This window comes from Podarcis filfolensis (assembly GCF_964270895.1).
Source record: "Podarcis filfolensis genome assembly, chromosome: 5".
Classification (NCBI taxonomy): Eukaryota; Metazoa; Chordata; class Lepidosauria; order Squamata; family Lacertidae; genus Podarcis; species Podarcis filfolensis.
Genome location: NC_139608.1, coordinates 47,397,596 through 47,423,709, shown reverse-complemented (window position 1 = coordinate 47,423,709; position 26,114 = coordinate 47,397,596). Strand labels below are relative to the sequence as shown.

At 41.8% G+C, this 26,114-nt stretch overlaps 1 protein-coding gene across 1 annotated transcript in view; it reads right to left on the bottom strand.

Moving 5' to 3' along the window:
• Window positions 1–14,170, bottom strand: part of SMC3 (structural maintenance of chromosomes 3) — a 28,871-nt gene extending 14,701 nt beyond the window's left edge. Inside the window, exons 1-13 of the mRNA XM_083616551.1 lie at window positions 13,744–14,170; window positions 10,124–10,199; window positions 9,592–9,630; window positions 8,964–9,031; window positions 8,378–8,449; window positions 8,209–8,288; window positions 6,713–6,791; window positions 5,495–5,612; window positions 4,217–4,392; window positions 4,016–4,096; window positions 3,197–3,361; window positions 2,295–2,416; window positions 1,090–1,303 (exon numbers count right to left, since the gene is read on the bottom strand). Coding sequence (XP_083472677.1) covers window positions 1,090–1,303; window positions 2,295–2,416; window positions 3,197–3,361; window positions 4,016–4,096; window positions 4,217–4,392; window positions 5,495–5,612; window positions 6,713–6,791; window positions 8,209–8,288; window positions 8,378–8,449; window positions 8,964–9,031; window positions 9,592–9,630; window positions 10,124–10,199; window positions 13,744–13,758 — 1,305 coding nt within the window. The 5' untranslated portion in view covers window positions 13,759–14,170. The remainder of the gene's footprint in view (window positions 1–1,089; window positions 1,304–2,294; window positions 2,417–3,196; window positions 3,362–4,015; window positions 4,097–4,216; window positions 4,393–5,494; window positions 5,613–6,712; window positions 6,792–8,208; window positions 8,289–8,377; window positions 8,450–8,963; window positions 9,032–9,591; window positions 9,631–10,123; window positions 10,200–13,743) is intronic.
• Window positions 14,171–26,114: the final 11,944 nt, after the last annotated feature.

Here is a 26,114-nt window from a genome sequence, read left to right as displayed (position 1 = left end):
TTTGATTAGTCACCAATGGTATGCCTCCTCCCCACCGATTCCTAGGTGTCATGACCTGGGACCCAGATGGATGTTGTGGCCTAGGACGTATGTCAGAACCCATAGCAAGCACACCTATGCTCACACCCTCTGTCACAGAACACATCTCTGATACTGTACACAAGTGACCTCAGCTTCCTAAGTGCTGAGGCTGCTTAAACACATTATCACAGCCACAACCACAACTGTCCTGTACTGGAAATGTACTGGAAATATAGCCATCTCTCTCCTGCCTGCTTATTTTGCAAGGAATTCAGTGCTGTCTTGGCCTTGAAGCTTGGATAGCTTGCTAATTTCCCCTGCAACCCCCATCTGAGAATAGAAGCTGCATTTTTGTCTTTTTGCTAACAAGCAGTGTCTCTCTTATCAGCTTCCAAAGCAGAGAAAAGCAAGCTAACCTTGGTAGATCTTCTAAGAAGAGAAGCAGTACATTCTTCTTACCCAGATTAGGCTTCATGTAACAGACAGCAGAAAGGCTGGCAGCATAGAATGCAACATTTGTATGAGTCAATAGTAAATTTATTTTCTTTGCTTAGAACTATGGTACTGCACAGTACGTAGGAGCATGTCTTGAGCATGCGTAGAGATAGCCAATTAGGATGGCTTAAGCTTCTGTCATAAATGCACTCTTTTCTATAAAATTATTAAAGTTTTCTGCACCCTTTGTTTGGGGTTCCAGCTTTTCAGAGATATCTACTGGGGCCTCTAGATTTATGTTGCAGCAACAAATATGAACTCCTTCCACGTGCTGAGTTTGTCTTCTTTTGGCTGAAGGATCAGTGCTTTTATTCCACCCTCCTTTGTAGGGTAACACCACAGGAGCGTCTCCTAATGCCTCCTTCTCACATTCCAGATGTTTCTCAAGGGTTCCCTGAATCTCAAGAGTATTTACGGGAGAGAGGGGGCAAGGAATTTCCACTGTGCCAGCATAGTGCTCAACGCAACCCAACACATATGAAGCCACACCCAACATACAGAAACCCTGATTATATACAGTACTTATAATTTACCGATTCAAATATTTCTGTACCACCAAACTCAAATCCTTACACTATACTGCTCCAGATTCTTCTCTTTGTTAGCCTCCGTGTCTTCTAAATCTTTATGTATAGCAGCAATCTGCCGTTTCTTGTCATTGATGGCTTGATCTAAGGATTTCAGTTCTTTTTTAATCCATTTATCTCTCTCTTCTTTTGATGTAAACTGACTTCCTCGACCTTGCTTTGCATAAAGATCTGTTCTTTCCTGGGTGGCCTGTGCCAGTCTGTTGGAAGAGAAAAATATAACTGAAACCTTTTATCATGAAATTATAATGCTATAAACCTAACAGAGAAGCATATTCTTCATATTTAACATGACACATCAAATTTGAATTAAACTGTAGCAGGGAACTGAAAGAAGTCATTTCAAGAAACACTTGTGTTCTTTTCTTTTAATTTTGTTATTTAACAATTGCTTCTCTTTTAAACTTGTTTTATCACTTTCTACTCAATCATCTTCTATTTCAACAGGTCTCAAAAAGCAGAGGCAGAGAGAGAGAGAGAGAGAGAGAGAGAGAGAGAGAGAGAGAGCGCTTTGAAATTTTTTTGATAGTGAGATAAGATATATACTATTTCTTTTATTTTATTCTGTGTTTTGCTCAAATACCTATTATTATTATTTTGGAATTTTATCAAGCTCTCTAACTCCAAACATAAACACATTTACTCGGGAATGCAATAGGATTTACTTCTGAGCAGACATCTCTAGGACTGAACTGTTAGGCTCAGATTGGTCAGCACTTTCAAACATAAAAATCCCAAGCCTCTATCCGTTGACAGAAAACATTTTGTTTTCAAGTGGCAGAAGGAAAACACTAAGCTCTTCTACTCAATCCTGTGCCACTACTTCTTACAGAGGACAGCTCCATCCATTCTACTAGTATGTGTCTTCTCTCTCTTACAGGGCAGTTCAAAGATCATAGAATCATAGAGTTGGAAGGGACCCTGAGAATCTTATAGTCAAACCCCAGCAATGCTGGAATATGCAGCTGTCCCTTATGGGGATTGAACCTGCAAACTTGGCATTATCAACACCATGCTCTAACCGAGTTAACCATGCCAAATGTATTCCAAATTATTTTCTTGCTCATCGCATGATCTATACTAGAACCTTTCCAATTCCTTCACAAAAGAAGAGCTTGTATATGCAGAAGTATTCCTCATTGCACATGCTAAATATTTGCCCTTCATACCACTGCTAATCAGCACACAGACCTGGCAATTCCTCGTTCCTCTTTTTCTTTTACACTATTGAACTTTGGTTCTGTTTCTGCTAGTTCTTTCTGTTTTTCTTCAATTTTCTCAAGAAGTTTCTGCCTCTCTTTCAAGAGTCTTTTCTGGAAAAACAGACAATATGAAGGTCAACAATAAGTACGGGAAGTGGTTTATCAGAATGTTTTTGGGGGTGAAAAGAATCAGTAGCTATAGAAGCACTAGAAATTATATGTTCAGAAAAGCTTTGGTCTAGTTTACAGCTTACCAAACTTCAGAGCAGCATCTGTGCATCCCCAATTTTAATAGAGCTACTTAGCAATAAGCTATCATAGACTGCTGCCTTTAACAAGAACAGCAATCTGTGAACAAGCTCTTCTTGTGGAATGCTATTAAATAAGAACTTCAATAAGAAATTTATACAGACAGCACGAAAGCTTGATATAGTTCAAATCAATCTACAATTGGCTGCTTTTATAGATTTTCTCAATATGTACCAACCGTAGACTATGTACAGACTTCTGTTTACTCTGCACCCATGGCACACTCAGCATTGGCTTGGAAAGTGGTACATAAACAAAGTTAGCCATAATTCATATCTACTCTGTTGTTTCTTATGAAATATTGTACTTTAATGTGTTACCCCCCCCCAAACCAGTTTTGATCCAAATAGAGAAAAAGAATAACCTTGCTGTGTTTTAATTAGAAAGACAGGTGGTCTTTTTTCACTATGGCAGTCTAGATAACCAGATAACAGAGAACAACTGTCATCGTACCCCTGCTGTCCTTTTATAAAACAGAAGAATTATTTGCCCTGCAGTTTTTACATTCTAATGAGAGAGTCCCAAAAGACAAAATAAAATACACCTTGACATGTTATCCTACAACTAGCCTCCAGCCCTTACCCGTTGTTCACTATTTCCAGCCAGTTCATCTTGCAAGTCTTTTGTTTTAAGCTCTAGTTTGGTCCTCTGTTTAATCTGTTCCTGTCTTTCGGCACTGAGCTGCTCCTTTTCTTCCTTCATAGCTGAAATCTTGGTTTTAAGTTCTCGGACCTGCCGTTCAATTTCCTACAAACACAACACATCAACAGAAGATTGGAAAAGTACAACAGGTTACATAATTTTAAAACGAAAACAATTCTCAGTACATGATAGGTCTAGCCAGGGAGATGCACATATAGTGTGACATGTCACCAAATGCACTCTCTATCAACAATGCATCATATGGATGAAAACATGCAATTCTGTCTTTTTCACACCCCATCCAGAGTCTTTGTTGCTTGTTACTATGGATTAAGGCAAATGTAAAACAGAAGCAACTACTAACTCATGTGCCCAATCTATGAGGACTTAAGAGCAGCCTTGTGCAAAGATTTAAATCTCCCAGTTGAGAGATCTGCTGTTTGATTAACTTTTATGAGTGAGCAGGTCCTCCTACACTTCTGAAAAAATGACCTGTTCTGCCTTTAGAACAATTTTAAGGAGAAACGTTTGTGGGGATGAAAAGTTAAATTCTTCAGGGGAGCAAACTTTTATCTGACAGACTGCCTTGTTTTCATAATTTTTTAAACTGTGTTATTTTTTTATTCTGTTTTTCACATTAAAGGTATTTATATAGTTTGTTTTTTGTAATGGCTTTGGCTACACAAATAAATAATAATATTTGTTTTAAAACAGTTATTTAGATCAGAACAGTTCTGATCAGAACAATGAAGACCTCACCTCCATTTTATCTCGAGCATCCTGCTGTGCATCTCTTAATTGCCTTGATTTTTCTCCACTTGTTTCCCTTTTGGCAGAAAGCTGAAAAAACATCAGTTGTGGGTTAACATGCACAACATAACTATATTTTTTAAAACTACGTATGTTGAAAAACAAACGCTGGTAACGAAAAAAATAATAAATAGTTTTAAAATGGCTTACCTCATCAAGTTTAGCCCTGGTTTCATTAAGTTCCTGATTATAAATGGTGTACTCCAGTGCTCTTCTCATTTTATCCCACTTTTGATATTGAGCAAGCTCTTCTTTCTCCTCTTCCAAAGTATGTAATCGCTCTTCTATATATTTCAACAGCTCATTTATTTTCTCCCTTTTCCCCTCTTTAGAAATGATTTAAGAAAGAGTTTAGAAGACTAAGTTAGTATCAGGAATCTGTCATTAAACAGAACAACAAAACCAACTACATGGCAGAAATGCTCTTTTAAACAACATGTCCTAACTGGGGGAAATCCACTAAACATAATAGCTTGTATTCTCAATGGTTATGATAAAAAGTTGCCTATGATTTCATTATTTATACTAAATCTCAAAATCAATGATTCATATTTTCTATTGTTCAAAATAACCAAATGATAAAGCAGAGTTAACCACATACAGCATCATTAATGATTTATTTTAAAGGAAAAATAAAGAGATTAATTGAAAGAAACTCCTCATAACATGAAGGCAGGTAGCAAACAGCTACACCGCAACTAGGGATAAATGTGCAGTTCCCAGTCTGATTCAGTACACTGCTCTCTCAGGAAAATCACCAATAACTCCAGTAAGCTCTTTGGGAGAACAGCTGGATTTAGCTAAGTCACGTGCACCTTGAATCAACATGACTGATTTACAGCAGGGAACCCTTTTTCTAGCCAAGGACCATGAACCCTTCTGGACAACAATCTGGGGGCTACATGCTAGGGTGGGAGAACCAAGAGGGAAAAGTGGGTGGAGCAATGAATGTGAATTTTACCATTTTACAGTACACTAGTTTTACATACACACTCCTCTCTCCTCCATCTGGACAAGCAAGAGTCATTATCAGAGTTCAAGGACAGACTTCTGGTAAGCAAAAACATTCAAGGTGGGCATACAGTAGAGCTGGTGGGGTGTGTGGCCTGAGGAGACAGGGTGTTAGCCTCAAAAGGCTCCTCAGAGGCCTGATAGGCTGTATTTGGCCCCTGGGCCCAGGGTTCCTTCCCCCTGCTTTATGGGGTTAAATATGCACAACCTTGATAGAAACATGCAGATATGCAGTTGGACCATAATGGATGCATCATAGAATTCTACACCATAACAATAATTTCCAGATTGTGTCTTACCTCATTGTTTCATATCCACTGTTTCAGTGCATTCGCAGCAAGCCAGAAAATACACTAAATATATCAAAGTAACATGACATGAAAATATTTTGAAATGCTACTGAATGATAATCTTTACCTGTTTCTTTCATTAAGGAGATACTCTCTTCTTTACGTTCATCATATACCCTAGTGCCAGCTACTTCTCTTAACAGTTTTAATCTCTGAGAGTCAGGAGCTGTGGCCATCTGGTTGATCTAAAAAAGAGAGTAAGAATAATGTAACATTTTGGACACAGTTTGAAAAAGCAACAAGTAACTATAAAGTTTTTCATAAATGCTTTTTTAGACGAAAAATTATTGCAACAAAATCTCCAATGACACTGCTGCAGCAGCATTAGCAGTGATGAGGAGGTGTCACTGTCAACACAATACAGTGGTACCTCGGGTTACATACGCTTCAGGTTACAGATTCCGCTAACCCAGAAATAGTGCTTCAGGTTAAGAACTTTGCTTCAGGATGAGAACAGAAATCATGCTGTGGTGGCGCGGCAGCAGCAGGAGATCCCATTAGCTAAAGTGGTGCTTCAGATTAAGAACAGTTTCAGGTTAAGTACGGACCTCCGGAACGAATTAAGTACTTAACCTGAGGTACCACTGTACTAAGCATTTATGTGCTAGAGCAGGGGTTGTCAACCTGGTCCCTACCGCCCACTAGTGGGTGTTTCAGGATTCTAGCTAGGAGGTTCTATGGCACAAGCTGAATCCTCCTTCCATCAAGGACTGGTGGGCGGTAAGGAAATTTTACCATCAAGAAAGATGCATTAGTGGGCAGTAGGTATAAAAAGGTTGACTACCCCTCTGCTAAAGTCAGGAAAAGACTTGTACATTTTGTAACTAGTGTTAACAAATGTTTGGTGAAAACTCAACCAATCTATATGCCTAAAACTGATACTGTCAGGTCTATCTGAGCATACAAAGTTATATGCAATTTTCTCATCTGAAAATATGACTGTATAGGAGATTCTTTAGGAAAAAATAATTTGGTATAGTTAATTTATCACTGCTCAAATATTCAGTTTAAATTGTTACTATCATTATGCTACTGCTACACTCCAGCACCATAAAAACGTAACTGACAGAAAGAATACCACAAGAATTGAAGCATGCTAACCAGACAGCAGCTACAGTCACATATCATGGGATTTTTCAAATTATTATGAACACATCCAATGATTAAGGAAATATACATCAATTAAAATAGAATGTAAAATAATATGCCTACTTATTGGAGAACTACTTATTCTTCACATTAAAGTTACTATTGTTCTTTGTTCAAAGGATAGTAATCATCATACCTTTCCTTGCTTGACAATATAGTAGGGGTTGCTGCGAGAAAATCCAGCACTTTCAAGAAGGTTCATCACATCATTTTTCCTGGAAGCAAGTTTTCAAACAGTAAAGCTTTCAGTGCATCAGTTTAGAATGAGCTAAATAATACAGGACAAAAATAACAATTGGCCTGCTTCCACTAGACTCAGACATGAAAATTTCTTCTGTTTCATTTAAGTGCTTGCTGCTCAGTCCTCCTTCTACATGGGAAGTAACAGGTTGAACAGAGATGACAGAATACTTGCTACTGAAATATCATTACCCCCTTTTCCCCAATTCTTGGCACCAAACTTTTGCAATTCATTGGCACAAGCTCTGCCTTGTCCTCCAAATTCTAAAATCATTCTAAAAATCATTTAATTATACAATCAATTCAAATCAGATTAATGGCAACCATTGGGCTAGAGTTCTGTGAGGATTGCTAAAGGAGGGGGTCAGGCTGTGCCCTGGCCAAAGGCCTAGTGGAACAGCTCTGTCTTGCAGGCCCTGCGGAAAGATGTCAAGTCCCGCAGGACCCTAGTTTCTTGTGACAGAGCATTCCACCAGATCGGAGCCACAGCCGAAAAAGCCCTGGCTCTGGTTGAGCCAGCCTAACCTCTCTGTGGCCCGGGACCTCCAAGATGTTTTTGTTTGAAGACCGTAAGGTCCTCTGTGGGACATATTTGCTAACCCAAAGATTGCAGGATCCTTTTTGTAAGCAAACCAAGAACTTTCCCTTTAAATAGTTTGTGTCTTGCCAAATGCAAGGTGGCAATTTGGAACCTTTTTTCTTCTTTATTTTACTGCCAGAAGATGAATACTTGTTGGCTGGAAACTCTGTGCGTTACACATTCACTTATTTGCAAAAATAAATGCCTGTGATTTATTCTAACGCGTACTTCCACGGCGAGTGTTTGTTTAAAGGTGGATGAGGGCAGATATAAATCTAACAAAGCTTTACTGTGCTTGGTGCAAATGCCAGAGTTGGGACTGTCTCTTCCAAACCTCTTTCCCCAATATGGAATAACACCTCCAGAACAGCAAGTGGTGGGTGTGCAGTCAAAGTGCAACTTTCTGCAACGTCTTGGAGACACACAAAGATTGGAAGAGCACACCGCTGAATTCCACCTACAATGTTTCAAGCCCCTTCCCCCACAAGCAAACATGAAGACTGAAACAGTAATCAAAACTGTTTTTCAGAAAAACTGAAGACTGAGATTTTCTAGGTTCCAAAATGAACTTGCAGACATCAGAAGAGCACCCAGCTATGAGCAAGCAAGCAAGCATCACATACTTGTCATTCATCCTGGATTCCTCCTATTCATTTGTCAACTAAATATAAAACGTCTCTAGTTGACTTACATACATGATTTTTAAAATGATTGTCAAGTTTAACAATAAAACATTCCCCCCCAAAAAAACCCCTGTTATGGTGTACATTTAATCCAGATTTGGTTTAAAAGAAAAAAGGAACTGCGCTTACGTCACCATTTTCTTGTCTAGGAAATACTGGTCCTTTTTAGCGCCAATGACTCTGCGAAGAGATACTTCTTCTTTATCAATCTTAATAAAACAGAAGGGCAGATATTGCAAACTATGCCTCTTAATATAAACTAAAGAAAACAAGCTGATGTACACTATTTTTAACTTACTGGTAACCTGTTGTCTGAGTTGTCAAAGATGATTTCCACAAAAGCCGAAATAACACGAGGACCTGTGCCTTCCTAAGAAAGATCATCATATTAATCCACTTTTTAAAGTGTGTACTTTGTATTACAATCTTCCCCATGTCATGCCCATTTTTCAGCGATTTAATAGCTTTGTAACAACTTTTTTTTCATTTGGTTTCTAAATTAGCCTGCTCTAATGAAGCCTTTTGGTGGGAAACCACTAATGAATTCAAGTATGAAACAAAGCTAACTTCAGATTCTCGGGGGGGGGGGGGGGGGGGAATCTGTCTGAGCATGTTCAAGGCTTCTTGTTCTAAGTGTACATCTACATCTCTAAGCAAGTAAACCTTTTCCATACAGTGGAATGCCTACTGTTTATTAAGGGATTTTTATTCCATCTTTCCCCTCAAAGAGTGCCCAAGACAGCTGATCAAGTTTAAACCCCAAAAGTATAAATAAGAGCATCACCTACTTATCATTTCAACAAATGCAAGTAACACGCGCCATTATTCCAGCTAACTATTTTACAACAATAGCATGATCACATGTAACTGTTATCTTCACTTACATGCAACAAAGCCAACCTTTGCTCAGGACGAAGATGACTGAATTCATCACTGAGAACAAACTGAATTGCTATAATGAAGAAAATAAAGTAAGATGTTAATTTTTAGGATCCTGTTCAGAAGTATTCAAAACTATCAATCAACAGTTTTTATGAATCTCTTATAAATAACAGCACAGGTTGCATTCAATGTGTTGCAAAACTTGGACAAATGTTAAAGCAAGGATCTCTTCAGGAATTTTTCAATTACTTCAGTCTGAAGCAGAACCCAGATGCCTGCCCCACAATGACCAACTAAATAATAATAATAACGCTTTGAGAGACACAATTTCCTGCTTTCATCTACCCTCTCCCCCCAAAACACACACTCCACTAGTGGACTTTCCACTAGGTCCACTGCCAGGCATTAGCCAGCGTCTGGCCATGGATATCAACCACTAAACATGCCACCCACTCAGCAAGTGAACCCATCGCCAGAGTGAAGGAGGTTGCAAGAGAAGGGGATTAAAAGAAACTCATCTGTCTTGCAATTAATGTTCCCCAAGCAATGCACTTCTCAGGCAAGGCACATAGGGATATGGAAGGAGTTGGAGAAGACATTTTAGATTATTATACATAAGATTTTACTTACCATAGAAAAAGTTGCTTTTTCCAGAACCATTTCTGCCCACTAAAAAGAAAAAGTAAGTTACAGGTTAAATTGTGTATTTTCAGTAACTAAATGTTTCTAAATTGAGGATTATAGACCAGCTGTAAAACAGATAGACAAATGTATGTAAAGAGTGGAAGATCAATGACAATAAATTATAAGGTTGGCCGAACTGCCACCTGACCCATCCCCCTGGGACTCCATTGTGTGTTATCAACTCTGCAGCTCAGCAGAGTGAGAAAGACTCTTTAACATGTGTTTGTCCTGTATAATTACCCCTTCTCATTTGAATGCCAGCAACAGCCAGTCACTCTGTATGGGAGAGCGTGAAGGAGGAGACCAATTCATTTGTCTGCAGAAACCTTCAAGCCCTTCAGGGAAAAACTATATATACACTCAAGGAATAGCAACCACCTCACTATGAAGAACAAATAATATTTCTATCACCTCCATGAAGAGGCTCACTTAAACGATACACATTTAATATTATAGTCATTGTCCTAGAAAAACTTACCAATGACATTATGCTTTGAACTGAAGGGATCTACTATAGTCTGATCTCGGTAGCTTCGGAACCCCTGAATGATCACCTGAAATAAACAAGTGCAAGTTTTTAAAGTGGCCAACAATACCATCATTATTTGCTATCATCTGCAGCTTTTATAACTACATGTTTTAAAAGAGAGCAATATTTTTCAAAGGTACAATATTGATTGTTGTACTTTCTAAGCTACAAGTTATTTGAGAATTAGCAGGAAGCATACTTGGGGAAGGACTATATAGTCACTAGGAAGCATTAATGGATGAGCAGCTAGAACAACAGCAGCAGCAACATCCAATGCCCAAAAAAATAGACATTGTCTATTATCATCTCTCCAGGTTTGTTTGTTTTTTACAAACTTTGTATACCATCGAGAAAACTTTGTTAATATTAATTAATATTAATAATATTTATTTATACAGTTCCTAATTATTACAATCCTATGAAGTTGCCCCAAATCAACAACTCATCAAAGATGCACAGAAAATAAAACCTGGTTTTGCTGCATCAAATCATACCCTTTACATTGCACCGGCCCTCTCACTTTTGGCTCTTCAACCCAAATTCTATAGGTGATTAAGACACAAATTTAACAATAGCTTTTCTTTTTTACATTTAGCCAAATCATATTAAATCAATAAACTCCTTAAAAAGCCAGATCTTGCCAGTGTGACATGTAAACAGCTATCATCATATACCGGTATATAATGTTTGCAACTCTGCTAATACAATAATTTCAAAAAATATTTCACACCCAACTCAGTAATTTAAGTACATGAGTTCAGCCTACAAAGAAGCCACACAGGAGCGAAGCCTTATCAGTGCTTGGAATGTGGGGAAAGTTTTGCTTGACAGCCAAATTTTGCAGCACTTAAGAGAATCCGCACAGAAGAGAAAGCCTATCAATGTTTGAAGTGTGTGAAATACCTCACTCAGGACTCACACCTAAGAATGCACAAGTCCACACAGGAGAGAAACCTTATGAACATCCAGATTGTGGGAAATGACATAGGGGTTTCATCTTGAAAGTCACCAGGCAACCAACCCACTCTGGACAAAAAGAGTGCATATGCCTACAGTGTGGGAAATATTTCTCTTACATATCCCTCCTTGCTAGTCATCGAAGAGTGCATACTAGAGAAAAACCTAACAAGTGCCTCTTTCGTTATCGTGGATTCCCAAGAATGCTGACACTTCCCTCTTGTCCGGGTGGGGGATTTGGCACTTGGAGAACGAGTGCCTTCGAGTGTGGTAAATGTATCAGTCTGAGCACACACCTCAGGACTCATTGCAGCTTGCACACAAGAGAAAAACAATATAAATGTCCCGAGTGTAGGAAATGTCTTTTGATCTATCAGAAAGTCCACATGACACCAACAAAATCATGCTAAACCTTGAAAACCCCATACAACACAAACTTTGTAGACAGGCCATGCCTCCCCAAACAGTGGAAAACAATGAAGCAAATCCACACAGGAAAGGTATGTATGATGGGAAAAGACACTGCCTGTATAAACTGTCTGTTCATTAAAAAAATGAAAATTATCCAGGGCTAGTGGGGAGAAAAGGAACCCATATATAGGAAAGAAGATCTGTGGATAGCATCCAGAGAACACTTAAGATTCAAAATAGTTTTGATAAGAAATCTGAAGAAACTGCACAATAGGGTATAAAATGTCCATGTCCTTTGAAAATTAGACAAAGAGTTGTAAGCTGGAAAATGGTTCCTTGCTTCTCTTTTTGTGCTGGTTTTTGACAGTGATGCATGTTACCTTCCAAATGGTCACACTTGCACATGATGTTAAACCCTATTTTGTTTTGAACTATGGTTTAACATGAATAAGCTTCCCCTGCTTTTTCTTGATGTGCTAGCATTGTTTTGTGTGCACCCACCTTGTGGTTTGAAAGAAACCATGAACACCTAGCTAGAATAAGTCAAGGGTAAATAAAATGCAAGAACAAAAAAACCATAGTTCGCAAGAGTAGTTCCACATAGTGCAGACTGAGAAAGTGGGGAGATCATCTTTAAATTCAACACTGCAGGTTCAGCTTTCAGCTTAAGTTAAGTGTAAATTTCAAGTTTCAGTTGCAATCTTTAGCTGATAAGCTGAAGAGTGGGCTGAAGGTAAAGTTAAAAGTTGAGCTTTGGCTAGGTTTTTAAACCAGTTAGAGATTATTACGTTTTTATCTCTCTTAGCGCCAAGGAGAATGCAAATCAGAGACTCAAAGTGTCCTTGGGAGATGCAGCTTTTCACAATAGACAGGCAGGCAGAGAGCTGTCAGGAGCAATGCCTCAATGCCTTCCATATGTGCTGCATTAGGAGGATTTTGGGGATCACATGGCAGGACAGTTTCAAACAAGGATGTGCTCTCCCAAGCCCACATTCCCAGCACATTTGAACTCTGTCTCAGCAACATCTATGTTGGCTTGGTCATGTTCACAGAATGGAAGATGGCAGGATCCCCAAGGATGTGCTCTACAGGTAGCTGGCTTCCAGCCCCCAGCCGACTGGCAGACCAGCTCTTGTGATACAAAGATGTCTGCAAACATGACATGAAGGCTGGCAACATCAACCCAACCATGTGGGATGTCCTTTGCAGACAACTGCAGTGCCTGGAGACAAGACAGTCTGGTTGTGCCATAGGAGGAATGACCATAGGCAATGACCATAGGAGGAATGACAGCACCAAGAGAAGAAATGACATGGTGCATCTGCAGCACTACAACCAGATCTAGCTGCAACAAAACATGTCTCTCCCCTATTGGTCACTACAGCCACAGCAGGCGCTGCAACCTTCCAACGGTTTGACTTCACTGCCAAAGGCGAACTCTCCCTGAGACAGATGCACAACTACATGCAGGGGGCCTTTCTTCTATGGTGGAGGGGAGACTGTCCAACCATGCAAGCCCACCTGCAATCTGAAGTGTTGCAATCCAGGTTTGCCCCCCTCACCTACTACTGCTTTTAAGCACAAGGCAGGGGCCTTCCTTTAACAAACTCAGAGAGGCCTGAGAAGGGAATGCATACTTAAAAAAAAAACCAAAAAACTATTTTCTAGCATTCACATAATCCTGCCTTTTAACTGGATCCTTCCGGATTCTGAAGAGGAAAGTCTACCCCTGCAATGACACACCGCTACCAATATGGTATTCTGAACGTCCGCTCCAGATGGGCCCCAGCACTTCCCAGTGTTTACATCTCTCCCCGCCATGCACTGCAACACGCAGGCCATGGGCGAAACCACCTCCTCCCCCTCCCCCCGCAAGTCTGAGAAAGAGGACCCCCCCGCCCCTCATTCGAAAGTGGGATCCGCCAGAAAGGCCCTTTCGGAGATGACAGCCTCAGCTGCCCCCCTCTCTCCATCTATGGGATCATCCCGTGAGGAGAAAAAACCTCCCGAGCAAAAAGCCGCCGCAGCCCCCCTCGAGCCGAAGCCCCTCTTCTCTCTCCCCAAACCAGATTCCCCCCCCCCCACAGCGAAATATCGTAGCCAGCGTCTCCCTCCCCCATCAGATACTTTAATGAAGCCGCCCTCCCCTGCGACAGCGGAGCCGCCTCATCACAAAAAAGAGGCCCCATCACTCCGTTTACCTGTTTGATATACATGCTGGCGGCGGCCTCTCCTCAGCCCTGAGCCCGCCCCGCTCACAAACCACGGACAAAATGGCGGCCAAGCCTCCCCGATCCCGTTCGCCGCGGAACGCACCACTTACTCTCTAGAAATAGGAGGGTTGGGAAAGGAAAGCACGAAGAGGCAGCGGAAGGCGCCCGTCCCTTCCCACGTTTTGAAGGCGCTGTTCTATCTGCGGTTTTCGCGTCGCATTCAGGACTCGGTGAAGTAGGCCCGCGAGCTAATAACGCCTTTACTCCCCCCACCTCGTAGGAATTGGTTCAGCCCGACATGAACTTGTGTTGGGCGCCAAGGCGAGGACAGCCAATGGGAGCGGGAGGAGAGCGCCAAACTGGAGACGGGAGGGTAATGGAGTGGGCGCTTGAGCGCAGAAGGAGCGCTAGAGGGCGCTCGTCATTGTAGTGAAGGCGGGGCGGGGGTCGTTCTCCGAGTGCCAAATCCCCCACCCGGACAAGAGGGAAGTGTCAGCATTCTTGGGAATCCACGATAACGAAAGAGGCAAACCCGAAACAGCCCGGTTCGAAATGATGGCTGGTTGTTGAGGGCGGGGAGCAGAGAATTTGTGGGTGAAGAGAGGAATGGACCCTTATAGAAAAAGAGGATGGAGAGATAGTTCCCTGCACAGGAGCACTCCACGCTGCAACATTTTGTTGTAGGTTCTTGCAATGCATGTAACATTGCTTATGTCGTAAGCACCGCCTTTTTAAAAGCAACCAAGGGTATTGTGGCCCCTGAAGGACCCCGCAAGCTGTAGTTCTTTTGCACGTGTATGCAGCAACATGTAAACCACCCCAAAAAGCTTGCAGTATGCGCAACCTGTAGGTCCCTTAGCACCTACAAAATATCACCTCAAAATTTCACAATTCACAAGCTCGTCGGGTGCAGCTTCTGTTTGCAGTGGGTTGGCCTCTCCCCACCACTGAACTCACTCACCCCCTCCTAAACATGCCCACATTTGATTTCCAGGATTGGATTCCCACATTGGTGCAAAGAACATCTGAGTGTGATGGTGGCTGATGTAGGTGCTTTTTTCTGTTGACTGAGCCAGGGAAGCCCATATCATTTTGTGTTATGCCGTTCTACACTCACACACCCACATGCAGCCATTTTGCATTATGCCACAGAAACTATTCTATGATAGCTGTCCATGACACTTTTGCAAAACTCTAAATGTGCCCACTTGCCCCCAAAAGTTGACGACTCCAATCTCCAAGCAGAGGCAGATTTAGGGTGACTGGTTCAGTCGCACCACAGGGGGCACCACAGCTATGATGTAGAATGGAAGGTGAGAGGCTGGGGGGCCGCTGAATTTTGGTGTCAAACCAGGCACTGCTGAAATGTGAAACCCCAAAGTCGTCCACTGCTCCAAGGAATAACCATAGCCACACATGTTATAGCACGCGCATTTTTCATACATGGAAATAATCTTCATTTTGGAAATGACAAATATTGCAATATATGAAAGGTAGTGTGAGTGTTTTTGCTATGGGTTAGTTTCTTGGGTAATTGATACACCCAATGGATGTCTAATAGAAAATACTTGCATCACTCTGCTTACCTGTTTCCTGTCACCCCTAATCAATATAAATTGGCATTCTAGATCTATCATGATTTCTCTTTCATTTTTATTTTTCTGTTTAAGTTTGTAAATGAAAAAAGAGTAAAAGGAAAGTTACTTTATTCTTTTACTATCAAATATTAATATAATAGATAATAAATTTAACAATTATTTTGTAGTAATTTCTGTAGTCGCTGCTGCTTATCTCTTACCTCTTATCAATGCTTAGGATGCAATCCAAACTCTTGGCTAGTAGTGTGGGACTTAATGGAGTGAAGAGGCTCCCACCCCATCCATAGCCCTGTTGCTTACGCCAACCATAGCAGAAGAAGGGAGGCAGGGGAAAAGCTCTTCACTGTGGCAGCTCCCAGGCTTGTGTAATGAAGATCCCTGGATCAGGCCCACTGCTGCCACATGATGCCAGCATGGCTTGCTCAGAATCCAGTGGCTCTTGTGCCATCCCAGCTTTGCATCTTCCCTTTTCACAGTCTACCACCAGCAGGGAACTCTCTCTGAGTGACTTTGCTTGGCACGTGAGTGGGGAATGGGTACCAAGGAAGCATTTACAAAGACCACATCTGTGAATTTTCACAGGATTCTATTAGTCTTTCCCATATGAAATATGGAAAACTGAGGCCAACTACTTGCAAGTACTATACGAAAAATAACATGCTGATTGAGTGCTATAAAGGCCACAAAATAATCTGAAGGAATAAAGAGAAAATTGTTATTTCTACTTTCTGTAAATTATAGCAATTTTAGGCACGACGTGTAACAACAGTGGGAAGAAAATTTACCAGAGGAAATGGGATTTTCACCTTGACAGCATCTCATTTTAGAAGTGTAATTATTATCAAAATCAATTTGTATGTATAATAGAATTTTTGCAACTAGCCCTTTTCCTATTAAAACAAATCTGTTCAGAACATAATTGCCTGGTTCCTGTCTCTCTGCTGTGAGCAGTAGATATTGGCCAATTACTTTTCTTTATCATTAGCATTCCAACATCACAAAGTGCTCTTAGCACTCTTCTAATAGCAATAATAACAACAACACCTGTAACACCTGAAGGAATAGTTGATGCTGAGAACACTGCCAGTAAGGGTACTTATTTAGGTTTTAATCCCATCCAAACCCAAAAGCTCAGTGTGGGTAAGAATTCTTAAAGCACATGCACAATAGCCAATTAAAATCAGTAAATCCATAAAACCCTTTCATTAAATGAAGCGCTGTTAAGCTGCACATATACTTGACCTTTTCTTGGGAGATTTGTTGGCAGGCATTCTAGAATTCCGAAGGCTCCTTTGCCTTTCATAGCTGCATGACAAGCAGTAAGTCAAGTGTTTGAAGCCTCCCCCTATTATCTCAATTCTAGGGGTGTGGTGGGGATGAAATCACACTTTGAACTTGTTCTTTATTCTAAAGGTCCGAATTAAAGAATCGGGGCGGAGGAGTTGGTGTCCCAACCACTCATGGTTAAGAAGTTTCTTCAGTAACTAACGAAATCATGCTTTCCTACACTTAAATAATGTCTTTATGTGTTTCAACTTTCCATCTCACAGCCTTGCATTTGTAAATTGTTATCAGTACCTCTGCTATTAGTCAATATCTACTCCTCCATATCAAGATCAGTCAAGAGGAAAGGTTACAGCATTTGGAGCTTTTTTATTTAGAGACAAGGTGACCAAGACATGATAGAAGTGTCAGTGCAAAAAAACCCCTGGACTGCCAGTAGTGCATATGAAAACATCTAGGGGTCTCAGTAGACCACAAGCATAACAGTGTGATGCAGCAGTAAAAAAAACCTAAAGCTATTCAGGCTGCATTAACAGTAGTAGTGTCCAGATCAAGGGAAATAATAGTCCTGCTCTGTTCTACCTTGGTCAGACCACACCTGGAATACTGTGCTCCATTCTGGGTCTCACAATTTAAGAAGCATATTGACAAGCTGGAACATGTGCAGAGGAGGACCAAGATGATCAAGGGTCTGGAACCAAGCCTATGGGGAACAGTTGAGGGTGTTGGGTATGTTTAGCCTGGTAAAAAGGAGACAGAGGAAATGTGATAGCCATCTTAAAATATCTCAAGGGTTGCCACATGGAAGATGGAGCAAGCTTGTTTTCTCCTGCTCCAGAGGCTAGGACCTGAACCAATGGCTTCAAGTTACAAGAAAGGAGATTCTGACTAACCATCAGAAAGAACTTTCTGACAGTAAGTGTCACGGTCCGGTTCATGGGGACCCGGCTGGGGACGTCGGGACCGGGGGCAAGATGGCGGGGTGGGAGCAGGAACGGGAGTCCAGAAGCCAGGAGTCAGAAAGCCAAGAGTCCAAGGGTCAGAGAGCCGGGAGTCAAGAAGCCAAGGGTCTGAGGATCAAGAAGCAAGGAATCACAAAGTCAGGGGTCCGAGGATCAAGAAGCAGGGAGTCAAGAAGTCAGGGGTCCGAGGATCAAGAAGCAAGGAGTCAAATGCAGCAAGGCAGGGAACATGTTGCAAAGAGCCAAAGCGAAAATGCTGACCTATATACCTTCCCGGCTCTTGCCACTTGGTGCTGTGAGTTACCAATCGGCCTCACCTGTGAGGCTGCGCCTTGCCTCTTCAGAACAAACTTAGGAAGGCCCCAGTCCTGCAGAGTCCTATTGGTCACAGGGCCTGGCTCCTGCACACACACCTGACAGTAAGAACTGTTCAACAGTGGAACGGACTCCCTTGGGAGGTTGTGGACTCTCCTTCCTTAGAGGTTTTAAAGAAGAGGTTGGATGGCCATCTGTCATTGATGCTTTAGTTGAGATTCCTGCATTGCAGGGGGTTGGACTAGATGACCCTTGGGATCCCTTCCAACTCTGCAATTCTATGAAATGAAAGGAAGTACTTATTCACACAGTGCATAGATAGACCATGGAATGTGCTCCCACAAGAGGCATACCCACAAGAGGCATGGATTGTGCTCCCACAAGAGGCATACCAAGTTACGACCACCAAGTTGGACAGCTTTAAAAGAGGATTAGACAAATTCATGGAGTTCAAAGCTATCAGTGGCTGCTAAGAGTGTCAAAGGCAGTATGCTTCTGAGTGCCAGCTGCTGGAAGCCACAGGAGGGGAGAATGCTGCTGTGCTCAGATCCTGCTTGCAGGCTTCCCATGGGCATCTGGTTGGCTACTGTGAGAACAGAATGCTGGACTAGATGGGCACCTCACCTGATCCAGCAGGACTATTCTTCTTATTTTTATTCTTGCTATCATCGGAAGATCACAGGGTGGTTTACAGCATAAAAATACAAAATGCATAACTTTTTTTTAAAAAAAAGAAAACCACACATTTAAAAGGTGTTTAACAGCCAAAGTTCTGGCTGAAGAGGAATGTTTTCACCTGGCACCTATGTTCTTATCTACAGTAAAGTGTAGATCAGGCTTCTTCAAACTTGGCCCTCCAGATGTTTTTTGGCCTACAACTCCCATGATCCCTAGCTAGCAGGACCATTGGTCAGGGATGATGGGAACTGTAGTCTCAAAACATCTAGTGGGCTGTGTTTGAGGAAGCCTGGTGTAGACGAATGCAGGAAGTAGTGCACAAGTCAATCAGTAGGTGACACTCTGCACCCTTCTTTGAACATAGGATGCTATCATATACCAGGTCAGGTCAAACTTGTCCAGCTAGCCCAGAACTGCCTACTCCAGCAAGCAGTGACTCTCTCCAATTTCAGGCAGATATCACTTACTACCTTAATTCAAGATGCCTGGGATCTCAGCAAATAAGGTGCTGTACTACTGAGTTATGGTTCCTTCCCATGGTGGGCCAAGGTTGCCCAGCACCGCAACATTTCATCTACCTCTTCTTAAATGAACTGGTACAATCTCTCTGCCAGCTTTCAGAGTGGTAGGGCAGACTGTACTATTCTTAGGGCTGGTAAAGTAGAATTCACTTTATCTCTCTGTGAGCAATCAGCCTCAAAACTTGTGACGCAAGGGAGCTGCCACTGGGTAAATACATACTAATAGACAGGTAAGCACCCAGTGAATTTTGTGGCCAAATAGAGTTATACACACACGTGTGTGCGTGCACACACACACACACACACACTTTTTAAATTAATTTTCACAATTTAAATCACATTAATGTAAAAATAAGAAAACATAAAAAATTCAAATTCAACTGTATTCACATAGTATTAAATCCACGTTTTGGGATTGCTCGAAACCATTGACTTCCCTCCACTCCCTCCCCTGATTCCTTTGTATTGTCTTAATTTATGTATGTCAATAATGTCTTTATCTTTGATTATCTCCAAATTTAAACATTCTACATAACCTTACAAGTGTTTTTAAAATCCTGCTCATTTATTAACTTCCTTACAATGCTTTTGTACATATGCAATAAACATTTTTTCATTCTTTTTTTATATTTGTTGTCGTCTTGATTTCTAAGTTTCCCAGTTAATTTGGCCATTTCAGCATACTCCATTAGCTTGATTTGCCAATCTTCTTTAGTGGGGACTTGTTCTTCTTTCCAGTGTTGGGCTAACAATATCTGTGCGGCCGTTGTAGCATACATGCCAAATGGAGTTTTGAACCCTGATTTCCTCAGTCCAAGGTTGTCATTATATCCACTGTTGGGGTTTGGGGGGAGTGAGGAAGTTTAAACAGATGGAAAGTCCCAGGTCCAGTCTCAACTAAGGGGAAGAGGGGGCCTGCCTGAGAGATCTTGAAGAACCACTCCCAGCCAAAGTAGACTATAGTGGACTACAGGGCTACTTTTCAGCCTGAACTCATTGGAACTCAGTTCTGGCACTGCCATTAAGAGAACAAGGGAGTTGTTCATGGTGAGTTCCGGCACCTCTTTTTCTAGACAAATAGCACCAGTAGACTAGAAGATCAATGGTCTGACTCAGTACAAGGTGGTTTCATATGCTAATTAAATTTCACTGATGAGGTTATATCATCATAGCCACAACAAAAACAACAACACTTTAAGTAAAAAATAAATGCAGGGAGCACGGCTTTAGAGATGAAGGGCTTAGACTCCTCGGAATGGTAATGTGGGTTCCTTTTTTCCACTCACTCAGCATATTTGCATGACGCGTAGGAGGGGGCAGCAAGAGGGTCCCCCTCTGGAGGCAGCACCAAGTAATTATCTTACTCATCATTCCCAATCTCTCCATCTGAGATGGAATATCCCTGGTATTTGAGAGAATAATGATATAGCTATAAAGAGTGTGTCTGCATTCTCCTGGGTATGTTCAGCAACCAGTAAAAACCACCACCACCAAACCCATTCCAATTATAGAGGAAAGAGCTAACAGTCATAGAAACATCGGTGAATTCACTCACCGGATGAACCTCATCTGAGCATCAGATCTGTATTTTCCCCCTCCTCCTCCTCCTCCTGTCAAAGAGCCCAGGAGCAGACAAGGCAGATGAAGTCAAGGGTGATAATGACAGACTAGATAACTAAAAGGTTTGATGCAGGATAGGGTAGGGGTGGGAGGATGAAAATGGGAGCCTTTAAGGAAGTGTGGTAGAACTGTAAAACCACACCACTTCCTTGTGCTCAGCTCCAGTAGACATCAGGGGAAGACAGCTGTTTTATGCTGAAATCGTGTCTGGGAAAAGAATCATCACCAGACATTGTGTAGGGGTGGAAGTGGGGGCAGGATGAGGAAAAGCCAACAAATACTCCCCTAGGAAGCTGAGGCACATTTCCAGGTCCTGAAGGCGTCCTTTCTCCTTTGCTGATGTGAGCTGTGAATCCACCAGCCAGTGGGCAGTTGCAGCCCCAAGGACTTCTTATTAATAGCTCCCACTCCTCATTCTCCACCCTGTTCCTGTCTGCCCAGAGATGTACAGTAGCAGTGAAAGGCAGTAACTCCTCCAGCGTTTGGAGTGAATCAGTCACAGTGAGGTGCTGCTGACAAGTGTTTGACAAGCCTTTGTGGTGAGGAAATCTGGAGGAGGAGGAGAGGAAGAGGAGGAGGAGGAGGAGGAGGAGGAGGAGGAGGAGGAGGAGGAGGAAGCGAAAGGAGAGGAGAGTTTAAATATGTGCAAGTACAAGCCTCAGATCCCATACTTTAAACACAGGGTGCTGGGATTTATTTGTTTTATTTTTCTCCCACATGCCAGCTCATCGTCATTGATTCATATACCAGAGTGTCTGGCTTTCAGAAGCAGCTGTAAACTAAGGAAGTTTCTGTCTCTCTGCTCAATGGTTAGCACTGACTTCTGAAATGAAGAGAATATGCTTCTATGATGATATTATGGAATGACAACCTACATCCTTACAAATAAGAGGTTCCTCCAGCTCTGTTGTTCCTTTGGGTTTCTTGGTTGTTTCTACATCTCTGAAAACTAGAGAAACTTCTGACGGCTGAGTTTCCTCAAGTTCTGCATGCAGCAGACCTCAGGAAAAATAAGTGGGATACAAGTACAGAAAGGGAGGGGCATTGCTACAGGTACTGCTTCTGACAGTAGACAGCCATGCAGATGTTGTCTGTTCTTTGCCAGGCTGTGCTACCAACACAGATTACAGGAAGCTGCTGTATGGTCAGTCAGACCATTGGTCTATGTAGTTTAGTAATGTATAAATCAGAATAGCCAATATGATACGTTCCCCTCCAACAATGGCAGACCTTGATGCCTCAGATTTCAGTGGTGCCCTATGAGATGCCAAAATACAATGCCTCTCGTCTTCCGTTGGATGTCATAGTTGTGGCACCCCCTGCAGGACCCCAGAAGCTCCGTGCCCAGTGCAACCACATCAAGTGTGCTCTTCTAGATCTGCCTTTGCCTCCAGATGTTGCTGGAGTCCAACTCCCATCAGCCACAGCCAGCATGGCCAATGGTCAACGATGATGGGAGCTTTAGTCCATTAACATTTGGAGGGCACTATATTGGCCTTCTCTGTTCTAAAGTGCCTGAAATGATTCTCCAGGCTTACAGACAGGCTTATTTTCCACCCCGACCAGAGATGCCAGAAACTCAGAGTCCTTTTGCATTCAAAGCACGTACTCTGCCACTAAGTGTTCTGGCTTCTGAAGGGTCAACAAGAAATGAGCCTTCTACTCTTTATTATGTAAACATAATGTGTGGCAAATAGTAATATTGTAGTTCAGTCTAACCAGTAGACGTGCCATCTGAATCTTCTTCCTTACTCTGTTAATGTCGTTTAATCAATTAGTCATGTCCGACTCTTCATGACCCCATGGACCAGAGCATGCCAGGCACTCCTGTCTTCCACTGCCTCCTGGAGTTTCATCAAATTCATGTTGGTTGCTTCTATTACACTGTCCAACCATCTCGTCCTCTGTCATCCCCTTCTCCTTGTGCCCTCAATCTTACCCAACATCAGAGTTTTTTTCCAGAGAGTCTTCTATTCTCATGAGGTAGCCAATGTATTTGAGCCTCAGCTTCAGAATCTGCCTTTCCAGTGAGCACTCAGGGACGATTTCCTTCAGAATGGATAGGCTTGATCTTTTTGCAGTCCATGGGACTCTCAAGAGTCTCCTCCAGCACCACAATTCAAAAGCATCAATTCTCCGGCGATCAGCCTTCTTTGTTAATACATTGCAGTAAATTAACAGTCCTACTCAACATGAATTTATTCATATTCCTACTTGTCCTCTAACTGTATACAAAATGCACAAAACCCCTAATCAAAATGAGTTTAATACATTTCAGAAAAACATAGTTTCTCATTGCTCCACCTTCTTGCCTCTTCTCTACCCCCTTTCCCAACATTGCAATAGTCTTCACAATGACATGCTATTTTCCTGCACAGAATTGCATATCCAGACTTCAATTTTTAAAGTTTTCAGTTATCTTAATGTACCTTCTTGTAGTCATTCAGTGTAACTATGTGAAAAAATCCACCTCTTTTTTTATCATGTTGCGGGGTAATATCCAATGTTACGGCTCATCTGTACCTGTACTGTGCCTGGAAAGCATTGGTTCAAGACGTTTTCTGCTTGTCTGGTGCTTTTTAGGCATGGGTCCAAGCAGTTTTCTGCTTACCCCACCACTTTCCCCAGGAAAACCGGTTCTTTACTGCTGAATCAGAGCAAACGCCAACCCACGGAAAACCCCATTGATGTTTGTTCCCATTCAAGAGTAAAGAGTGGTTTTTTTCCTGGGGGACAAACATAAGTGTGGACAAGCTCCAAGTCCTATTTTGAGTAGACTTATCTCCATTGCTTTTAATGGGTCTACTCAGAGCATGACTTCCAAAGTCTACATACGGTATACTAAATCGTTTAAATAAACGAAGTTGCATCATAAATGTATCATTTCCTTTTATTTTATATTAAGGCTTGTGGCCCCAGCTGTTCCACGTTTAAAACATCAGTCTGGAGTTTTCAGGAAAGTAAATTCCTTGCTTTTGTTATTGCAGAATAATACAGAGCTTTAAAATGTGGTAAGGTACACCAAAAATCCATTAAAGTGATCCATTATCATTATTGCATTACCTCCAGATATTTTAAGCTAGTCCTGTCCTTTTGAGAGAGATCTGACTCATCAACTTTATGTCATTGGAGCCAGCAATATCAAAACCTGTTTTGTGCATGTTCCGTGTCTCTAAGCCTGTCCTGTGTCTCTAAGGAATTGCCAGACCTTACGGTCCATTTTATGATTTCCAGTCAAGCTAGGGCATTACTGTCTGAGAGCATTCTGCTTACCACCCACACCAGTTCAGTAACAGCTTTGTATCTTGAGAAAGTATGCTTAAGACTGCAACCCTAGCCCCACTTACTTGGTAGTAAGCCTCACTGAATTAAATGTGCTTGAGTAGACATGGTTAAGGCTGCAGCCTATCTACTTACCTAAGATATGTCAAGTATCCTAAAATATAGGAAATGTTTTCTGAAAATTATTTGCAGATTGATATTCTGGATGCTAGAAGTGCGAGCTGAAACAAGTCTGGGCTGTCAAGGGAATCACATCTATTTATTCTGGCTTACTTTAGGACCTTCTTCCCACCACGTTCCAATTAGTGCTTTGGAAATATGCTTGTGTTTTCTGTTAGCACAATGTACATTAGTAAGACACATTTATCTTTACTGAAGGTCTTATATGGTACGAGGACCAAAAAACATTTGACAAACGTTGAAAACTGAGAGTATTTTTCTAGAAATATTGTGTCCTTAAATATTATAAAATCCAGAAAACACCAGTCTGATCTTCATTCTGAAATATATTATCATTATTGATTAGTCTAATCTATTTGCCTGGGTGGGGCTCTGGTGTCATTTGTGACTTAATGTGCACATGAACCGCACACTTATGGCTAATCTAATACTAAGGCTTCACAATTAAAGTGAAGCTGGCTTTCACAGGAAACATATCCCCCCACTTAAAAAAATAAAAATCAAGACTTTTTGCAGTAAAGAAAGTGACAGGGAAATACACAGAAATGTCTGGGATATCAATTGCTACAAAGTCCATGCAGACAAAGCTCTGTGGATGAGAGCTCCATAAACATAATAAGAGGCCTGCTGGATGAGGTCAAGCATGTTGTTCTCACAGTAGGTTGACCATGAGAAGCTGGCAAGCAGGACTTGAGCACAACAGCAATCTCCCCACATGTGATTCCCAGCGACTGGTCTTCAGAGGCATACTGCCTCTGGTACGCAAGCAGCTGGATTCTACAGGCTGCTGTTATGACTCATACTCCTCAACTGGCCTGAATGCCCCAAAGGGTTCTCTTCCTGAGCATGGCCTCACCTGGGAGGAAACCATTAAAGCCCTCTTAGCTCATACGGAGGTGAAGAGACCTCCCTAATTACGGTCGTCTAATCCTTTGCGATTCAAAGGTTTCTCTAAACTGCTCCACAACACTCTTACTCATCTGAATCAGTCAGTGCAGGGTGATCATTAGGTGTACCAGGAAACAAAGCTTTCTTCTCTGTATGCAATTGTAACTAAGTCGAGCTTGCTTTGTGCAAAATTGTGTTTAAGTTATGCCACAGCACTGGGGAAGCTGGAACTTCTTTCTATACTACAAAGGCTGAACATTCTTCCACTGCCTTGGCCAAGACAATAGACTTGTCAGGGCGCAAATCACAGACCCTCCAAGTGTCCCTATTTTCCAGGGACGTCCCTAATTTAGAGAAGCCATTCCAGTTTCTTACTTGATCCCAAAATGTCCTACATTTTCTTAGGATGTCCCTATTTTCTTTGGATAAACCTTGGAGAGTGTGGAGTTATCTGACCCCTGGGCCATCTGAAGGCAATCCTGTATGGGGAAGTTTTTTTTTTAAATGTTTACTGTTTTATTATTTACTGTTTTATTATGTTTTTATATATGTTGGAAGCTGCCTAGAGTGGCTGGGGCAACCCGGTAAGGTGTGGGGAGGTAGAAATAGTAAAATTATCGTTATGGAATGGGATGCGCCTATTTTCATTGGAGAAATGTTGGAGGGTATGAAATCATAAAACAGATTTTGAGTGAATCCCAGGTAGATGGCTCCCAGTTCCATCTACCTGAGATTCAAGAGTAGTTAATGTGATGCTGCTGCCATCAACTCCCATCAGCCCTGACCACTGGCCGTGCCTGTGTTCTCTCTTCCATTTGGCCAACCAAATTCTCTTGGGAAACTTGCAAAGAAGGCTTGATTGAATTGTTGCCTGTTGTTCACTCTTGTACAGAGAGGTATTCCGCTGTTGAACATGGATATTCCATTCCCGAGTTTTGTTACCTTACAAATGCAGTTTCATAACCAGTAACTGTGAATTGACCTGTTTTCTATGAATGCACATAACCCTTTTATATTCCACGTTGTGCATC